The 21,382-nt window shown below is 44.6% G+C and overlaps 1 protein-coding gene across 1 annotated transcript; it reads right to left on the reverse strand.

Annotated features, from left to right (window-relative positions):
- Positions 1-1,287: 1,287 nt before the first annotated feature.
- LOC311148787 (myosin light chain kinase, smooth muscle-like) lies at positions 1,288-20,863 on the reverse strand. The gene is made up of 17 exons (XM_084185749.1): positions 20,630-20,863; positions 17,115-17,270; positions 15,866-16,018; positions 15,435-15,614; positions 13,566-13,610; positions 12,035-12,159; positions 11,749-11,902; positions 11,343-11,660; positions 10,862-10,964; positions 6,571-6,774; positions 6,174-6,391; positions 4,115-4,238; positions 3,762-3,914; positions 3,483-3,612; positions 3,266-3,353; positions 2,894-3,034; positions 1,288-2,574 (listed from the first exon to the last, which is right to left on the reverse strand). Exons 1-17 carry the CDS (start codon positions 20,787-20,789, stop codon positions 2,351-2,353), a joined length of 2,676 nt encoding a protein of 891 aa, XP_084041875.1. The 5' UTR covers positions 20,790-20,863; the 3' UTR covers positions 1,288-2,350.
- Positions 20,864-21,382: the final 519 nt, after the last annotated feature.

Below are 21,382 nucleotides of genomic sequence, written 5' to 3' on the forward strand. Positions count from 1 at the left end.
TCTGAGTCGGGTTCTCTGTCTTCAAATGTTCAGCCTAAAGAGAGGGGATTTTTTTGTGTGTGTGTGTGTTTAACAGTGATGATGTGTGTGTGTGTGTGTGTTATCAGTGATGATGTGTGTGTGTGTGTGTGTGTGTGTGTCCTCAGAGCAAGAACTCGTGAGTTGGAAGAACTGAGAGACCTATGGCGTGGGTGTTGTCCTTGGCCACCTGCTGACAAGGCTGACAAGATAGGACTCTTTTGTCCATTGTTATAGGATAGGAACAGCATTGATTGAAAACAAACGCCCAACACAAAATGGGTCATGCACAAGATTTTAGTCAGACCAAGCTATAACATTATATATTTACTACGACAGTACATTCAACCAAAAGCTAATATAACAAAGGCATCAGAGATTATTTATAATCTGTCACAGAAACTGGAATCCATCTCCCCAGATCAGTCAATAAATGCTTCTGGTATTGACTTATATGCTGCCCCTGTCTTCATGTTGTTGCTGGACATATCTTTTTTAAAATGTGTGTAGGTCACCTAAATCATCAGAAAAATTGCCCCTCCTGAGAATTTTTTCAGGAGCCGCCACTGTGTGGGAAGCATTGGAGTCAACATGGGCCAGCATTCCTGAGGAAAGCTTTCGACACCTTATAGAGTCCATGCCCCGACGAATTTATGCTGTTGTGAGGGCAAAAGGGGGTGTATTAGGAAGGTCTTCCTAATGTTTTGTACACTCAGTGTACTTTTTAATATAGGTAATCTCATCCATCCTGTATCTCTCTCAGGCCGGCCTCAGGTGGCCTTCTCCGCAACTCTCCGGGAGACAGGTAATGCCGCTGGGAACACTGGACCTTTCACCACTCCCATTCCCCTGCAGTACAAGAAGGTCTTCTCAAACCCTGCCACAGGTACTAGATATTCTGTGTGTGTGTTGCATCATGTTGTGTGGTGTTGTGTTTTGAAACTAAAAGCTATGCCCCTACAAGTATCTTCACTGCCACAGTCAAAGGAATGTACTACTTCCATTTCACGATGATGAACAACCTGAATGACACTCCCAATTTTGTGGTGTGCTTGACCAAGAATGGCCAGAGGCTGGTGTCTGTCTGGGACACTGTAGGAACCAATGCCCAAGACAGTGGCAGCAACGCAGTGGTCATTCCTCTGGAGGTGGGAGATAATGTCTATGTTGAGTTACAGGCTAACAGGCTGGTCTATGATGACGACATGAACTACAACACATGGGCGGCAGGTAGCTTAGTGGTTAAGAGCGTTGTGCCAGTAACCGAAAGGTCGCTGGTTCTAATCCCCGAGCCGACTAGGTGAAAAATCTGTCGGTGTGCCCTTGAGCAAGGCACTTAACCCTAATTGCTCCTGTAAGTCGCTCTGGATAAGAGCGTCTGCTAAATGACCAATTATTTATTATTTACAACACCTTCAGTGGCTTCCTGCTCTTCACCATGTAAACATGGAACACATTTCAACAGCTAACTGGTTGATATTACTTAATTTTTATATAAGGGCTGTATTCAAGCCATATCGCCAAAGTACCACGTTGACATTTAAAGGCAATGTTCCCGCGGCGGCGGCTGCATTTACAGCAAACACTGCATAATTTCAAGCACGCTACAGCGCAGATTTTAACCGATATGGATTGAATCCAGTCCTTAAATTAGTAGACATAAAATAGTAATCTGTAGCACACAGTGAGGTTATAATGCAGTAGAATTATATGCTTCCTATCTTTTATTGTCACACTTTCCACAAGGCTGCTGTTCCACCACAAGCCATACTCTTTCACAAAAGAATATGCTGTCATCTGGTGGACATAACTGTCAAAATAAAAAGCCATTGGTCTTAGAGGCAACTAAACATTTTTTGTACAGTAAACTTTCACTGAGATAAAGAAAAAAAGACTTCCAAATTCATAGCGGTTACAATACATGCACATTAATAATAAATAATAATATGCCATTTAGCAGACGCTTTTATCCAAAGCGACTTACAGTCATGCGTGCATACATTTTTTGTGTATGGGTGGTACATTAAACTTACATCTGTCAAATGTTTACCATCCATACTTGGTGCAAAAATATTCCTTTATTATTAAGACACTTACTCTATTCACAGTAGTCTTAATTCACAGGGTTATTCTTTTCAAAACCGTACATATGTCCAAAATAACTAGTAGGACTTAGAGGTTTTTCGATCTGAAATCAGAGAATTGTTTCACAAGAGCCGCAATGTACAGAGTTTAGTGGTTCAAGCGCTATACAACATTTTCTGGAATGTTTGAAAGACATTTCACAAACATGGGTGTCTGAATTTCTGCTTGTTTGTGTTTCGATATGTATTCACAGTTCTGACCAAACATATTCCTTTACTATGAGTTTGGCTGAACACAGTGCCTCCCCCTGGTCGTTGGTGGCCCTACAGGTGTAAATATCAGAGTCCTCTGGCCCAACTTGGGCCAGGACCAGGGTGCAGAGCCCATCCTCTTCATACTCTATCTGCACCCGGGATGACTCCTCCAGAGGCTCCTCACCCCTCAACCACACCACCTCTGGGTCAGGGTACCCTGAAAGGAGAGGTCAGAGAAGGGATCAGAGGGGGGAGAGAGAGAGGAAACAGCCAATGACAAGAGCTCAGGAAATGGAATGTAACACTTACACACTAACTACTTGAAAAGCTTTAAGTGTTTTACACAGCAGGATGCAGCTGTGCGTCCTTGAACAAGGGAGTTAGTTAGGCATGATTGCTCTTAATCAATGTCCAACTTTAAAACAAAGCATTTAAAATCTTTACAAGCACCAGCTGAAACTTAGTGAAAATGTATAATTCGGTCAACCAAACATGTGGAAGCCTTTTGTAGTGTAAATCAGTGTATAGGTAGGTACCTGTGAGGTGACAGGAGAGGCGGGCGGTGGAGCCCTGGGAGGCTGTCTGGTCCGTTAGGGTCAGGGAGAACTGGGGCACCCCCTGGAGTTTGACCTCTAGAGACCGCAGGGCCTGCTCTGCCTCAGGACTCAGGGGACTGTCTGTCAGGGGTCAGACACAGGGTCAAGGCTCACAGCAGAGTCATAGACTGGTCAGCCAGACTGAGCACAAGTGAACCAATGGTATGCGTAGCTCTCATCTGGTTGACCGGGCAAACAGGGTCATTTATCACATGAGGAATGGTAGGGTTACGAGCCTAAAATAATAGGAGAAAAAGTGACATGGTTTGGATTGAGTATGGCAGGCTTTGGAAGTATGGCGGGAGGTCTCACCTTCTGCAGGAGCGGTGGGAGAGCCAGACCCATCGGCTTTAGACAACAGAGCCATCCTCTTCAGCGCCAGCAGGGCCTTCCCTGTTTTCTACAGGAGATACACAGAGAGGCTTCAGTCAATGGGTTTCACACACCTACCGGGGGATGATGAAATAATGAAAGAACTGAAATGTACTAAAATACAAAGTATAATTTTGGTGGGGAACCCACTACCTACCTTCCACTTCTGCTTGGCGAGGTACCTCTTCATCTTCTCCTTGGAGAGACACTTGGTGGTCCTGGGGTCTGCTGAGATGGGCTCAGCTATCCAGGAGTGGACCAGAGCCTCCTCACAGGATATCCTGCGCCTGGGTGGGGACAGACAGAGAGGGTTAGAGGGGAGACAGGGAGGCTAAGAGGCAAAACAGGGAGGGTTAGAGGGGAGACATCGAGGGCAGGTCCTTGAGGGCTAGGCTCATCCATAGACAGGTATATGGTATATGGTGTTGTCCCAGACCTTGGTTCCTTGTTGAGCAGGGAGCTAATGAAGTCTTTGGCCTGGTCAGTGATCTCTTCGAAGCTCTCCTCGTCAAACTCCCACTGAGCACCAGTTACCAAGGCCAGGGTCTCTGCCTCACTGTTACCCTGGAAGGGAGACTCGCCACTCAGTCTGAACACACACACGCATGCACAGACACACACCACACACACGCATGTACACACACACGCGTTTGAACTTGATATATGAGCAATATAAATGTATGGCCACTAGGTGGCAGAAAAGCTACAGTTTGTCAAGCCCTGTTGTAGGCAGAGAAGAAGGATGTCTAATTGAGAATGAATGAAACAGAAAAGTGCCTTAGTACTCACAATATGTAGCAGATGACTCCAATGCTCCACATGTCTGTAGCTAAGCTAACAGTCTCATAGCCGATCACCTCTGGAGCCACAAACTCTGGTGTCCCGTGCATCACCTTCAGGGGAGTGGAGGGGTCTGGAGGACAGACAACACCTCAGGATAATGAGGTTGCATCCCTTCATCCCAAATGGCACCCTATTCCCTACACAGTGCACTAATTTTGACCAGGACCTTTCTAACAGAGCCCTATGGGCCCTTATCAAAAGTTATTCACTATATAGGTACAGTGCTATGAAAAAGTATTTGCCCCCTTTCTAATTTTCTCTACTTTTGCATATTTGTGATACTGAATGTTATCAGATCTTCAACCAAACCTAATATTAGATAAAGGGAACATAAGTGAACAAATAACACAACAATTACATATTTATTTCATAAACAAAGTTATGCAACACCCAATTCCCCTGTGTGAAAAAGTAATTGCCCCCTTACACTCAATAACTGGTTGTGCCACCTTTAGCTGCAATGACTCCAACCAAATGCTTCCTGTAGTTGTTGATCAGTCTCTCACGTCGCTGTGGAGGAATATTGGCCCACTCTTCCATGCAGAACTGCTTTAACTCAGTGACGTGTGGGTTTTCAAGCATGAACTGCTCGTTTCAAGTCCTGCCACAATATCTCAATTGGGATTAGGTCTGGACTTTGACTAGGCCATTCCAAAACTTCCAATTTGTTGCTTTTTAGCAATTTTCATGTAGACTTGATTGTGTGTTTTGGATCATTGTCTTGCTGCATGACCCAGCTGCGCTTCAGCTTCAGCTCACAGACGTATGGTCTGACATTCTCCTGTAGAATTCTCTGATACAGAGCAGAATTCATGGTTCCTTCTATTAAGGCAAGTCGTACAGGTCCTGAGGCAGCAGAGCATCCCCAAACCATCACACCACCACCACCATGCTTGACCTTTGGTATGATGTTCTTACTGTGGAATGCAGTGTTTGGTTTTCGCCAGGCATAATGGGACCCATCTCGTCCAAAAAGTTGACTCAAGTTTGCCAAAAAACACCTGGATGATCATCAAGACTCTTGGAAGAACGTTCTATGGACAGATGAGTCAAAAGTATAACTTTTTGGACAACATGGTTCCAGTAATGCCTGGTGAAAATCAAACTCTGCATTCCACAGTAAGAACATCATACCAAAGGTCAAGCATGGTGGTGGTGGTGTGATGGTTTGGGGATGCTTTGCTGCCTCAGGACCTGGACGACTTGCCTTAATAGAAGGAACCATGAATTCTGCTCTGTATCAGAGAATTCTACAGGAGAATGTCAGACCATCCGTCTATGAGCTGAAGCTGAAGCGCAGCTGGGTCATGCAGCAAGACAATGATCCAAAACACACAATCAAGTCTACATGAAAATTGCTAAAAAGCAACAAATTTGACATTTTGGAATGGCCTAGTCCAAGTCCAGACCTAATCCCAATTGAGATGTTGTGGCAGGACTTGAAAACGAGCAGTTCATGCTTGGAAACCCACACGTCACTGAGTTAAAGCAGTTCTACATGGAAGAGTGGGCCAAAATTCCTCCACAGCGACGTGAGAGACGGATCAACAACTACAGGAAGCATTTGGATGGAGTCATTGCAGCTAAAGGTGGCACAACCAGTTATTGAGTGTAAGGGGGCAATTTCTTTTTCACACAGGGGAATTGGGTGTTGCATAACTTTGTTTATGAAATAAATATGCAATTGTTGTGTTATTTGTTCACTTATGTTCCCTTTATCTAATATTAGGTTTTGGTTGAAGATCTTATAACATTCAGTATCACAAATATGCAAAAGTAGAGACAATTAGAAAGGGGGCAAATACTTTTTCATAGCACTGTAATAGGGTACCATTTGAGACAGCCCATATATCACAGTGAACACAGAGGCAGAAATTTGAGCTCTAAATCTTTTCAGGGACATCATTCATTTTCCAGGTGTTGCAATGCAAACCAACAATGCTTCCAAAACATGCAGCACCATTCAACACCCGTGGCTCTGTCCCTCAGTCAGCCCCACACTCACCCAGCTTGCTGGCCAGGCCAAAGTCAATGATCTTGATGCGCGTGCCAGTGTGGTCAACACACACTATGTTTTCAGGCTTCAGGTCCAAGTGGACGATGTTCTGCTGGTGCATGTAGCCGATCCCCTCCACGATCTGCTGCATGTAGCGCACACTGGCCGGCTCTGTGTGCACAAAGCTGTCGTCCACTATACGCTCAAACAGCTCACCTCCAGCAATGCTGCACACATACACAAACAATCACAGGATCAATAAGGTTGTAATTTAAGTTGTATTCAATTCAATTTAACTCAATTCACATTAGTGACACCGGACCTCATGCATTTACTTCTACAGGGCTCTATGGCTTCCACTGCCATGTATTGTGGTCAATGGTTGTTGTCTAGATACTGTACTTACAACTCCATGACCATGACCATCTCTGGCTTGAGATCATAGGCCCCCAGACACTGGACCAGTTTGGGGTGGTGCAGGTAGTTCATCAGCTCTATCTCTTTACGGGCTGCCTCCCTCTCCTTGGCACGCCGGCCCTTATAGAACTTCCCGGCACACACACGGCCCGTCTCCTTGTGGGTCAGTTTGAACACCTGGCCAAACTTCCCCCTGTGGAGTGTCACAGCAGATACACGTTGTTAACTAGAAAAGGACATTTCCTGAATAAAATGTGGTTTGCTTGCTCCTCTTTAGGTGTTTTTCATGGTAATGAAAGCAGTTGTAGTGAAGGCTGTAGTAATAATGGTAGAAATAGGGTTTTCATAGGCTACGGGTTAGTGATAGTGACCTATTTTGGAATGGTTGTAGGTGTGGAGTTATTATAATGGGTTATAGTAGGCTGGTATAGTAGGCTAGAGTGAGTACTATCATCATAAGCCATATAATGTGTTTTTAAGCTCTTAAAATGTTTTGTCTGAAAGTTGTGGCAGTGATTTTAGTTTTGAATGTTGAAGCCTGCATTCCGCCATTGAAATGAATGGGAATACAACCAGCTTTATAGTTTATGAAGTAGGAATGACAGCAAAAAGCTGTGTTGAAGGCATCTAAATTGAGTCAGTCTGCACATGTCAACGTTGGGGTGGTGTTTGTAGCTGTGGTCAGTAGTTGGGTGGTTGTGGTCAGTAGTTGTATGATTCAGTAGTTGTGTTGTCAGTAGTTGTGTGGTCAGCAGTTGCGGTCAGTATACAAGCAACCTATTCCAGACCGGTCTGCACGTTTTAAAGTTTGAATGACGTTTCTAGCTGAAAACAGTGGAGGACTAGTAGTAATTTTTCCTATTCAAATATATTGCCTCTGAAATGCATTGGGATTAATGCAAATATTGTGGTAGTGTGCAAAGTATAAGTAGTATAATTGTTTTGCTCAAGCAACAGTACAAGTGCCAGTCTGCACATTTTAAAGTTATTTTGGTATTGGTAGCTTTAACGGTACAAGAGTAGTGGCTTAGCCAAATACTTCCCATTCAAGCCTATGGCGCTGAAAAGTATAAGTGGTATAAAAAAAAGGTTTTCCAAGCACACCGCGGAGGGTCAGCCGACACGTTTTAAAGTTGTTTTGGTGTCGGTAGCTTTTACGGTTTTGGCACTACAGGCGGCAACAGAAGAATAAGTATGGACAACAGAGTAGTTGAACTGCTTTACACATACACAGAGCTAGTAGAGTACTTTGCATTAATATTGCCATACATGCCATGGATTGATAAGACACTTTTGTCCATACAAAGCAGAATCAGTCTATGATGACATGAATGTGTGTACAATCTTCATATACACATTCTATAGACCAGGGGTGGGAAAATGTCTCGAAGGCCACATCTGGATTTCGAAATTCAACAGAGGGCCGCACAGATTTTTGGGGGACCGATTTGTTTTGTCAAAATCAATTTTCAGTCCAGAAAAAGGGCAGTTACTTGAAAATATATAGGTCCATTATAATTTCTACTGTCACGTTCGTTTAAGGACGGGTCAGACCAAGGCGCAGCGTGAAATGCATACATGTTTATTTCAACGATAAACACACGAACAAAACAACGTAACGCGAAGTCCTCAGGCTAAACACAAAACAAGATCCCACAACTAATGATTGCCAATAGGCTGCCTAAGTATGCTCCCCAATCAGAGACAACGAGCGACAGCTGTCTCTGATTGGGAATCACACCCGGCCAAACATAGAACTACAACACCTAGAACGTAAACATAGAAAATACAACATAGCACTCCACACCCTGACTCAACATACTAGAGTCCCATAAGTCAGAGCGTGACATCTACAAACTTTCTATCTAGTTTTAGACGTTCAAGAGTAGCCTGGAGTGTTTTTTTAACCCATAATAATAATTTCCCCAAAACATTTATAAATACTCAAATTGAATGGGCTCGTGAGATTCTTTAAAGTAGCCACCCTTTGCCTTGATGACAGCTTTGCACACTCTTGCCATTTTTTCAACCAGCTTCATGAGGTAGTCACCTGGAATGCATTTAAATTGACAGGTGTGCCTTATTAAAAGTTAATTTGTGGAATTTATTTCCTTCTTAATGCGTTTGAGCCAATCAGTTGTGTTGTGACAAGGTAAGGGGGAATACAGAAGATAGCCCTATTTGGTAAAAGACCAAGTCCATATTGTGGCAAGAACAGCTCAAATAAGCAAAGAGAAACGACAGTCCATCATTATTTTAAGACATTAAGGTCAGTCAATCTGGAAAATTTCAAGAACTTTGAAAGTATCTTCAAGTGCAGTCACAAAAACAGTCAAGAACTATGATGAAACTGGCTCTCATGAGGACCGCCACAGGAATGGAAGACCCAGAGTTACCTCTGCTGCAGAGGATAAATTCATTAGCGTTAACTGCACCTCAGATTGCAGCCCAAATAAATGCTTCACAGAGTTCAAGTAACAGACACATCTCAACATCAACTGTTCAGAGGAGACTGCGTGAATCAGGCCTTCATGGTCAAATTGCTGCAAAGAAACCACTACTAAAGGACACCAATAAGAAGAAGAGACTTGCTTGGGCCAAGAAACATGAGCAATGGACATTAGACCAGTGGAAATCTGTCCTTTGGTCTGATGAGTCCAAATTTGAGATTTCTGGTTCCAACCGCGTAGGTGAACGGATGATCTCTGCATGTATGGTCCCACCGTGAAGCATGGACGAGGAGGTGTGATGGTGTGGGTTGCTTTGCTGGTGACACTGTCTGTGATTTATTTAGAATTCAAGGCACACTTAACCAGCATGGCTACCACAGCGTTCTGCAGCGATACGCCTTCCCATCTGGTTTGCGCTTAGTGGGACTATAATTTGTTTTTCAACAGGACAATGACCCAAAGCAAACCTCCAGGCTGTGTAAGGGCTATTTGACCAAGAAGGAGAGTGATGGAGTGCTGCATTAGATGACCTGGCCTCCACAATCACCCAACGTCAACCCAATTGAGATGGTTTGGGATAAGATGGACCGCAGAGTGAAGGAAAAGCAGGCAACAAGTGCTAAGCATATGTGGGAACTCCTCCAAGACTGTTGGAGAAGCATTCCTCATGAAGCTGGTTGAGAGAATGCCAAGAGTGTGCAAAGCTGTCATCAAGGCAAAGGGTGGCTACTTTGAAGAATCTCAAATATATTTTCATTTGTTTAACACTTTTTTGGTTACTACATGATTTCATATGTGTTAATTTATAGTTTTGATGTCTTCACTATTATTCTACAATGTAGGAAATAGTACAAATAAAGAAAAACCCTTGAATGAGTAGGTGTGTCCAAACTTCTGACTGGTACTGTACATAGACACACAGAGCTGTGAACCCCATGGACCATAATGCAATGGTAATCGGTGCCAAACCGTCTGTAAAGCCCATGTATAATCATGGCTTCAGACCCACTTCCTCCATCTGGAGATCTGAGCTAACTAGAGATCTGACCTAGATCTACTCAGGAATGTAGAGGAAGGGTTGCTTTCTCTGAGTTTTCCCTGACCATGTGACCTGACCAGGAAAAACTCTGGGGTTTTCCTGGTCAGGTCATTGTCAGGAAAAACTCAGGGTCTCAACTACAGAACTAGAATGAAGAGATTATATTTATATGGTCCTAACCACTAAAATCACTTAGACAACTCTCTGCCTTCATACTGTATGAGTTCAGAGGACGGAGAGCTAGAGTTAGGTGTTAGTGGAGATACATACACATGTAAAGAAATGGTAGAGTGAATGGGTCAGAAAATTAAACCACATCCCTCATTCTGACTAAACGGAGCTGATCAGTGTTGCTATATGGTCTGTCTGTTTGAACACTTCTCTCCTCCATGCTCTGTGACTTGGCAGGCCCAGCGATATTCTCCTCTCCTCTCTCTGTTCACTGAACACTGAATCAACAAGTGTTTTTGTCAAGGCCAGATCAGCCATGACTTTGACATTTCAGAGAGGAGGGAACCATTTGTTTCGCTTGAAAAACCTTGTGAACAAGAGCTGGCATTAAACAAGATAGTGAGTGTTCCTTACCTGTAGATGAACATACATTTTTGTTTTTGTCAATGAACCTACACGAGAATAAGAGAGATTATCGCTAACCTGCCGATCTGGGGGCAGTAAGTTTAACTCATTTTGTTAGCTACACTGCATCACACACAGGCATGTGTGTGTGTTTTGTTGTGAACATTAAAGTATTCAATGTGTGTTTTGTGTAATGTTTCATGGGAGATACTCACACTCCCAGTTTCTCCAGTACATTGTAGTGATCAGTGACCTTGTGGGTGGAGTCGATAGTGACGTCCTCATATGTCCGAGGAGACTCCTCCTCTTGTGGCTCAGCTACAGATCACACACAGAGACAGACATTTGAGCTGTCAGTCATCAGATAGGCAGCATGAAACGATGCACCTATTGCACGCTGTTGATACAAATCTATAGGAAACAGACCGAAAAATCCTGTCAATGTGTTCCTGTCTGCAGCTGAAGGCATGAAGTCCATGTGATAAACAAGCTAGATTAACATTTTACATTTGAGTCATTTAGCAGACACTCTTATCCAGAGCGACTTACAGTAGAGAATGCATACATCTTTCGTACTGGTCCCCCGTGGGAATCGAAACCACAACCCTGGCATTGCAAGCGCCATGCTCTACCAACTGAGCTACAGGGTATACTACTGCTGCTGGAACCAATCAACTAGACACTGACATGGCTCACCTTTCTGCTCCATCTTGATAAGCTGGGACTCCTCACTGGGCTCGCTCACCCCCACCACGTTGTAGGCCCTCACCCGGAAGCAGTACTCCGCCTGGGGCTCAAGCCCGGAGCGCACCTTGTAAGAGGTGCTCTTGCAATGGGCTGTGAGCTCACTCCAGTCCCCAGACTCAGCGGGGCCTTTTCTCCTCACCTCTACCACGTAGCCCAGGACAGCACTGCCTCCGTCGTAGCAGGGCCCAGACCAGGACAGGACCAAACAGAGAGGAGAGACAGAGAGGAGAGACACCACAGGGCTGGAGGCTGGGGACTGGGGCCGCTCTGGGACCAGGAAGACACGGTACAGGTTACAAACAGGTTCGGCAGAAAAACACACAAAGCACAGAAATGTTTTGCGAGTGTTATTTACGTATGACAGAAAGAACGACGGTGTGCTGCGCCGAGCTCTTGCGGTCTCGTACTACAATGGTGTAGCGTCCTGCGTGCTCAGGTCCTGGCTCTGCTATCACCAACGTACTGCTCTGATCACTGCTCTCTACCCACAACTCAGACCCATCTACAACCTACAGAGAGAGTGAGTTAGACAAAGAAAGACACAACCTGTACACTCACATGTTCAGAAGGCTGCGAAAAGAAGGCTAGTGATATTTGTTCACTCATTCGAAAATGATATAATAATAAAATAATATTGGTACCGGTTCTTTATTTCGTATCCAGCAGGACACCACAGGGGGACTGCCACTGAACACACACGTCAGATGGGCTGTCTCTCCTAGCCGTGCCTCAATGAGGGACGGGGGATCTTTAAACTGCAACGAGGCTGTGAAAGACAGGGTAAAACCAACTTCAGAGTTTTGACTAGGGGCCACAAGAATGATTTGGGTACAAAACATTATTAACTGTGTGTGAGAACAACTATGTTTGTTTTTGTACATGTAAGTGTTATTGTATGTGTGTAAGTGGTTCTGTTTGTTAGTACACTGTTGTGTATGTGTGTTTGCGTGGTTACGTCTGTCTGTAGGTCTGTCTGTCTGTGCACACGCGCGCAAGTTCCTCTCATCACTAGCAACCCTTACTACCACGATTCATGGTGGGCCTGATGTATCAACCGAAAACAAAGGCAGGATTTCATGACCAAACACAGATGACATACCACACAAGTAGGAGCAGTCCTTATGAGACCATGAGTATCCAACAAGTTCAACTACAAACGCCTACACACTAGTACATAACATGGTCAAGCATACAGACCAAACACTCATTTTCAATGTAAATGAATTGTCAATACTGTTATCAAGTATGCTGAAGATAAATGGTTAGATATAATTCATAACCACGTACAGATAACTTCCTTATAACCCTGACATTACATTACAGAAGATCATTCCTTTTAAGAGCAAAGCCCGAAGGGCTTTGTGGATACAGCCTCTTTCCAGTCAGTAGTCAAATCAGTATGGCAGTATGGTAGATTTGACTAGAACCACTAAGATAAAGCTGCACTTGTGTTTTAATTGGTGTGAGTGTATAAAGCACTTTCTCTTTGAGACAAGTAGGACTGACGTCACAAAACCTCCCATGGAATGCATTCAACTGATGTCCATCTAGCCTAACAAATAGCTCTATATTAATCACTCCATTTCAAATTGAATAAAATTATTCAGTTACCGGTCTACTTGTAAACAACTTTCCTCTTTCTTACACACAGATTAGAGGCAACTGATAAGAGTGGACAGTCAGCATACATTAAGTTATGACAAATCAGCTTCTGTGCAATCCACTGAACGACGTAAACCTACACCATCTAGTGACAAAGTTACAAGTTATCTACACAAACGTATGCAATTAAGTCAGGGATGGGCAACTGGTGGCCCGCGTGAACTATACATGCTTTTATGGGTCTACCTGGTAACACCCTTACCCAGTTCATACACAATAACACTCTAGCCTTACCCAGACCAGAGCGAAGTCCCTCACTACAGCAACACAACACACCCTGACAATACAGAAGAGTACAAAGGGTCAAACTAAATGTGTAGTTCTAGTATCTGAGGCTGGACGACAATATGATTTAAAAGCTGTGGGTTGATATAAACACAATAGATGAAAGCAAGGACAGCAACTGGAAATGTCATACAGAATAAATGCATTGAACGAGAGACAGAGACAGGTGCAGCTCTTGGCTTGCTCACAGAGGAAGGGAGAGAGAAAGACTAGTGTGTATCTTACCTGTCCCTGAGCTGGCTCTCTTCTTTGGCGTGACTTCTGTGGAGACTGGTGGAATGGAGGTGAGGCGAGATGAGATCACAGGTGCAGGTAGTTAGTGATAGGGGTGTGGGAGGGCGTGGCTAAGCTCTCTCTGGACCATTACCAAAGATTGTCTATTATATTGACAAGATATTCGAGTGAACGCTCTAACAATGGAAATAGATGTCCTCAAATATGGAAGCCAGACGGGAGGAGGCGAGATCAGGTGGGACCATTCTAGCCAATGAGAAGGCAGATATGCGTGTGAACACCAAGCCATAGAGATAAATAGAGGGCTCATCTTTTTATCTGTGCCATTATAGTGTCTGTGACAGCATTGGCATCTCCATTTTAAAGTAGTACATTTCCTTCATCATTGGCTGATTGCTCCCAATGCATAGGAATCCCCACCCAGTTGACTAGTTTAAAATGGTGGAAGCCCTCAATGGCAACGTCCATGCTAAAATGGGTTATTTCCATGATGAGTCCTTTATCTCTATGACAACTGGAACAACTGGTAATTTTGGGGTGAGTTGCCGAAAATGCCACGTGTGTCCACTTATCAGTGGATTCATAACAACCTAACCATTGCAAAACTACTATTCGATCAAATAAGCCTCACGTAGCAAATTAGCAATTACAGTTTTTGTAGTACCCATACCAGCGTACTAAATAGTTTCCTAAAAAAATAATGTCTTATAGTATGTGACATTTTGTCATCTAATGCGCGATTGCATTGACTCTCGTCATTCGTTCACTTTGGTACAGCGAGGTCAATTTATTTGATTATCAGCTGTTGTCAAACACATGAGTCGGTAAAGATGAGTGAATTCTACTAGTTGAAACGTCGAAATGAGTATGCAGTTTTAGTTTGTAGTACGCTAGTATGGGTATTCGGACACACCCACTGTCTCTAGGTTTAACTATGCTACAGTGGACTGTCTCTTCCCCTACATGGTGCTGTACAGAGAGCGGTGAGAGAGCAGATCAAAGCAGCATTGTAATACAGAACAAGGGAAACGGTGCAAAGGCAGTCAGCTGGATGGGACTTCCATACAGAGACTCCTTTGTTGAACTAAGCATTGAATGGTTGAAGTGATTAATGCCCAAATATGACTGATGTGGTTCATATGAACCTTAACCAGGTAATAACCCATAGTGTGTTGGACAGAAAGCATATTCATGTCTTTGAAAATGAGCCAAAAGTAAATGTAGCATTTTTGTAAAAATAACCTTGCCTGCTTTAAAGAGATGTATACAATATGAAAGATATATACACTGAGTGTACAAAACATTATGAACATCTGCGCTTTTCATGACATAGACTGACCAGGTGAATCCAGATGACAGCTATGATCCCTTATTGATGTCACTTGTTAAATCCGCTTCAAATAGTGTAGATGAAGGGGAGGAGGCAGGTTAAAGAAGGATTTTTAAGCCTTGAGACAATTGAGACATGGATTGTGTATGTGCCATTCAGAGGGTGAATGGGCAAGACAAAATATTTAAGTGCCTTTGAACGGGGTATGGTAGGTGCCAGGTGCACCAGTTTGAATGTGTCAAGAACTGCAACACTGCTGGGTTTTTCACGCTCAACAGTTTCCCGTGTGTGTCAAGAATGGTCCACCACCCGAAGGACATCCAGCCAACTTCACACAACTGTGGGAAGCATTGGAGTCAACATGGGCCAGCATCCCTGTGGAACGCTTTTGAAACCTTGTAGAGTCCATGCCCCATCTAATTGAGGCAGTTCTGAGGACAAAAGGGGGTCAACTCAATATTAGGAAGGTGTTCCTAATGTTTTGTACACTCAGTGTATAAGAGATCGTCTCTAATGAGTTCATGTTTTACCTTTTCGGGTTCCTCCTGGGCTCGGGGTGTTCGAGCTAGTTGGGGAGCTGGATTGTCTGAAGACACTGTCATTGTTGGATGACAGAAGTAACTTTGAGCCTCTGTTTTCCATAATGCTGTTGTTGAGGGGAGGGGAAGTGTGTGAAGTTGAGTTTAGGACTCCGCAGATAGTCTCAAAGTCTGGATTGTTTCCATCAGGGGACAATTTCAGTTTCATATCCCGTTACAGAAGGGACAAAAGAAAAAACCACAACATCAGAATCTAAAATCTTACTGCAGTGCAGTTAACCCTTTGTGTTGTTGGTGTTCATGCAAAATAAAGCCACCGGCTGTACCATCTGAGCCAGTGGCATACTACAGTTTCGCGGGGCTGCGTGTGGTACGCCAGTGACCTGAGCTCATTTCAGCATTGTGTGTGTGTGTTGTCTTACCTCTCACACACACAGCTGCGCTGCTGGAGGTCTTGCCCGCTCGGTTCTCTGCCACACAGGTGTAGGCGCCCGCGTCCTCAGGTAGGCACTCCCTCACCACCAGCCTAGTCTCACTGCCATCGAAGAGGGGCATCCCAAAAAACACAGCCTCACCTGCCCACAGGAACACCCAGATACAGCAACATGAAACACTCTCTCAGAGCTCAGGCCACTGCCACTAGTCCTCAGCTTCAGTGTGTGTGTCTGTTCGTCTCAGAGAGTATGAATGTGAAATAGAGAGAAGCATAGAGAGAGAAAAACAGAGTATGTGGGAGGGTGAACACCCACTGTCCTAAAATGAAAATGTAATGAAGGTGTTAATGGAGCGTGAGCAGTGTCACTTGAAAGTAGTTTCTTATCCTTAGACCCCCCCGAGTGGTGCAGTGGTCTAAGGCACTGCATCACAGTGCTAGCTGTGCCACTAGAGATCCTGGTTCGAATCCAGGCTCTGTCGTAGCCGGCCGCGACCGGGAGACCCATTGGGTGGCGCACAATTGGCCCAGGGTAGGGGAGGGAATGGCCGGCAGGGATGTAGCTCAGTTGGTAGAACATGGCGTTTGCAACGCCAGGGTTGTGGGTTCGATTCCCACGGGGGGCCAGTATGAAAAATAAAAAAATGATGTATGCACTCACTAACTGTAAGTCGGTCTGGATAAGAGCGTCTGCTAAATGACTAAAATGTAGTGATATATAAAGAACTAAAAAACATCACAAGGTTGTACTAATTTGCAACATTTACTTTTATTTTTATTTCACCTTTATTTAACATTTACATTTTACGTCATTTAGCAGACGCTCTTATCCAGAGCGACTTACAGTTAGTGCATACATTATTATTTTTTATTTTCATACTGGCCCCCCGTGGGAATTGAACCCACAACCCTGGCGTTGCAAACGCCATGCTCTACCAACTGAGCTACCTCCCTTTAACCAGGTAAGCCAGTTGAGAACAAGTTCTCAATTACAACTGCGACCTGGGCAGCAGGGCAGGGCAGCAGAGTGACGCAAATGTGTTTTTTATTTACCTCAAATTAGCTAGTTGTTTGGGTGTTCAAGTCCATTTGGCAATGGATATAAAATGTCATAGTGGACATTGATTTTAATGACATTTTCTATTCAAATTCCAAGTCAAATTCATAAAGTTGAATTCTAATGGCATAGAGCCAAACTCTGTGCAGGACATGGAGAATAAGGCCTGTTCTCAGCTCACCATTGTGCAGCCAGGACACACTGATCGGCTGACTTCCTGTGATAACCCCTCGGAGTGTGATGTCACTTCCTTCATCCACCGAGCAGTCCTCCAATGGCTCTGTGAACAGGGGTGGATCCAGACCTCTGAGGGGGGTTGGTGTGGGGCAGCTGTCCCCTGGATGAGATGGTGCAGGGCCCGGCGACAAGGGGGTGAGAGACAGGGACAGAGAGTATCATAAGCACATTTGAAATTCATACAGCAGGCCATCTGGTCTATGACAGCCTGATAAGCAGGCTCCTATAGCTGTGTTGCTCTGGCATGTGAAACAACCACATGTACATGTAACGTCTTTGTGCATGTGCTCTGAAATTAATCAATCAACACTCAGCACTTCGTTTTTGGATACCGATAGACCTACTAATTTGGGTGGAATTTGACCACTCTGTTTTCTCACACAGGAGGAAAACAGCTGCTAAAATACTTTTGGTCAGCTTGCCGGCACTAACAGCGGGGTGTTCAGCCAGGCCTGTCATCTTGCATTACTGACAACGTTTCCTCATCACTGCTTTTGTGTTTCTGTTCTTCCTCTGCTCTAATGTGCTAACCACATCTCTCATCTAGAAGTGTATTTATCAGCTCTGCCTGTTACAGGAAAGACTCCAGCATGCCTTCACACCTACTACATTGTCTACAACACAGACACAAATAGCCCAAACCCACACATGTACAGTATATTGGGAAAATAAGCCTGAACAAAAACAACTGCAACCAAAACACTGAAACACTTCCTCTGTGTTTCTCCAACAGACCACCAAATTAGTATAAAGACAGCAGTAGCACACAGCCAACATCTCGGCACTAAAACATCTCACAGTATCTGAACTGTAAATCCGTTCTGTGCATTGCCATGTGTTATGCAACAATACATATTGATTGACAACAACCTAACTTTCATCTTGATTTCCATCTTACCATTGATCCCTGGTATTAATCTTCAGCCAGATCCAACGGGATTCCACTTCTGCCTGCTTGCTGACGTCAGCCACTAGCTTCTTCCTTGCCACTCCTTCCATGCTGAGCAGCCCCAGGGCTCTCCAGAGTGATTGGCCTGCGAAGCCCCTGCAGCCGACCTCAACTGGTAGATTCCAGACTCTCCATCAATTCTGCTGACTCAATGATGAGGGACTGGTATTTCTCAAGCTTCCGCTCATGTGCCTCCTCTATCCTCTCCTCCCAGGGCACTGTGAGCTCGATGAGGACCACATGCTTGGTGCCTGTAGACCAGAGAACAATATCTGGTCTGAGGCTTGTGCTGGCTATCATCTCTGGGAATTGGAGCTGCTTCTTGAAGTTGGCCCACATCTTCCAGTCACCTGCTGTGGCAAGGATCCCTTTGGTCCTTGTTCCCTTTGCTGCGCTCTCTCCTGAAACAGGAAGTGGATGAAACAGGTGCCCTGAGTGAGATGTTTTGGCTTTCTCCTTGCTTGCTCCAGTCCCGTGGCCAGTCCTGAGTAAGTATTTGGTCGCCACCTGAATTTTTCATCGGTCAGACCTGCTTGTCAAGAGGAAATGTGCTCCAGGTTGGCTGGTCATCCACATAGTGTGCAGGTGGGGCTCTCTGCCAACCCCCATGTGTGGAGGTTTGTTGGTGTGGGCAACACATCATACACAGAGAGAAGCAGAAACGTAATCCGCTGCCCTTCCATATTCCAGATGTCTTGCCAGGTGAGTGCCCTCTCTCGCACGCATGTCCAGCTGCCCTGTTTCTTTCCTGGCTACAGCTCTGACATACCTGCTTTCTTCCTTAGCCTTTCGGACCGCCCTCTGCACCATGCCACGAAGCTCCTCTGGACCTGCTTTCTTCCAGCTTGGCCTGGTTGTGCATCCCAGACCCAGCCTGCCTTGGTTTACCGACCCAACGATGTCAGCGTGTTGCAGCCGTTCCTCCGCCTCCGTGAGCGCTCTGCTAGCTGACCACTTGCGACCTGTTTTGACCTCAATCTCTGCCTGGCGAACCCTCTCATCCTTGCTGTCCCGCAGCATCATAGCCTGACGTGCTTTTGTTGCCTTGTACTCCTCTACCAAAAATGGCAGCTGCAGCTTGCTGTCTGTGCTGTACAGGAAGATGGAGGAGAAGTTTCTTGGGACCGCCAGCCATCTCCTGAGGAAGTTGTTAATTTTCCTATCTAGTGCATCCACTGTTAAAAGAGGTAACTCATAGACAAGCAGTGGCCAGAGGAGTCTGGGAAGTACCCTGTGTTGGTAGCCACATGCCTTAAACTTGCCTGGTAGGCCGCTCTTCTTCAGAGATGTCATCCACGTGTCGGCTTGCAAGAGCATCTCCTTCACACTCTCTTTGTCATTGAGCTCAGCCCTGTACCACTTCCCCAGGCTCGAGGTGGACCACCTTGGTGCCTCTAGACCAGAGAACTTTACCACTTCCCCAGGACCATACCCATCCTGACGGTGGGGATGGTCTCCTCTCCAATCTTGAATTGGTACCGTTTCTGGACACTTCCCTTTTTCAGGCTTGAACTCCATTCTGGCCCATTTGGTGAGCTCTTCCAGATCCTCCAAAATCCATCTGCCTTCTAGAACTGACTTAGCTGTGATTATCACATCATCAATGAATGTAATAAATAATTGAGCCCCCCGAATGTAACGATATAATTTGCACTCTGCTTATACGCCTCTTTTACTTTCAAGTGTGGATGGAACTGTCACAGTAATGTCATACACCATCACAGGTTTTTAGGATACTACACTCTGAGAGAAACACAATCACAAAACATGTATAAAGGAGGCTGAGGGCGGGGGGACTCATGTTTTTTCTCCAAACCCCTCCCTCAGGTTGTTCAAAACGAGAACCGTTAACAGCATGGCCTTTAAATGCACTCACAAACAACTGAGCATGTAGATTCCTGCACCCTTCACTTCTCAGGTAATGGGCATGAAGCCAATGCTAATTAGGAAAATCAGAAAATACATTAAATACTGTACATGCTATGCGCTTTGATGGTGCACGTATAAGGAAGTACACATAATACATCTCAATACATACATGTTCAAACATTTTGTTAGGTGGATAGCAGTGGAAGTTCTGCACTGTAACTATAAACAACGACAAAACAAAAGCCAGTACTCAAGAAGTACAGAGTCCAAACACAATAGAAGATGTTAACATCTGCAATATCAACCTGGTAAGCAGAAACAAAACTAATAAAAATCATTGTCATGTAAAACAAGCTGTCTGAAAATGAAAGTCATGGTGTGTGGTTAGGGTTCATTCAGCTGTGCAATCTCTGAGATAAACGTCTGTTCTAACTTGTTTATTACAATGTTGACCCGAACAACTAGACAGTAATGCCAATAGTTACACTCCTAGACCCCCCCCCCCCCACCCCCACCACCACCACATACATTACACACACGCACGCACGCATTAACACTGAACACACACACACACACTGAACACGCACACACACTGAACATGCACACAGACTGAACACACACACGCTATGGCTGTCTCTTACCTGTACCAGAGACTGTGTCTATCCCAGTCCTAGTGACAGTAGCAGAAGTGGTCCTGGCTGCCAAGACGTTTTTTCCCTGCCCAGGGGAAGTGTTGGTGGGTCCGATGTACATCCTGAGGGTTGATACATAACGCTTCTTGGAGCTGCTGTCACTGCTCATGTCCGGCACCACAATGTCTCTGCATACAACACACAAACATCAACAGTCATTTCCCAAGCCGCTTATCAAGCTTCCTCTCCCTCTCTCTCTCACTGCTGCTTTTTCATACTCACAGCCAACTCATAGTTTAGTCTTAGTTAGTCTCCTCCCTCAAACCCCTCTCTCTATCTCTTCTTCCCTTTCACTTTGTCCCTATCAGTGTGTCTGTGTATCTCTCTGTCCCCTTCTCACACAGCCAATAGAAACACACACCTACAGAAAGAGAGAGATTATTCACACACATACACACACACAGCTAAAGGTCGCTTTGTCAAGTGTTTGATTTACTCACATTCACCTGTCTTACTGTTTGAGTGCTCACTTATCAGTGTAGTGACTGAAATGTGGATGTGTGTGACATCTCTGTTACGTACAGTACCAGTCAAAGGTTTGGACACACCTACTCATTCCATGGTTTTTCTTTATTTTTACTATTATTCTACATTGTAGAATAATAGTGAAGACATCAAAACTATGAAATAACACATATGGAATCATGTAGTAACCAAAAACGTGTTAAATCAAAATATATTTTATATTTGAGATTCTTCAAA

Source organism: Coregonus lavaretus (genome assembly GCF_964263955.1).
Source record: "Coregonus lavaretus genome assembly, chromosome: 2".
NCBI classification, from domain to species: domain Eukaryota; kingdom Metazoa; phylum Chordata; class Actinopteri; order Salmoniformes; family Salmonidae; genus Coregonus; species Coregonus lavaretus.

Coding starts and splice junctions, on each gene's coding strand:
- LOC311148787 (XM_084185749.1), bottom strand. CDS start 20,789: ATGAGCAGTGACAGCAGCTCCAAGAAGCGTTATGTATCAACCCTCAGG. Junction 11,903..12,034: donor GGATACGAAATAAAGAACCG/GTACCAATATTA, acceptor CTCTCTCTGTAG/GTTGTAGATGGGTCTGAGTT. Junction 3,354..3,482: donor TCGCCAAGCAGAAGTGGAAG/GTAGGTAGTGGG, acceptor TATCTCCTGTAG/AAAACAGGGAAGGCCCTGCT.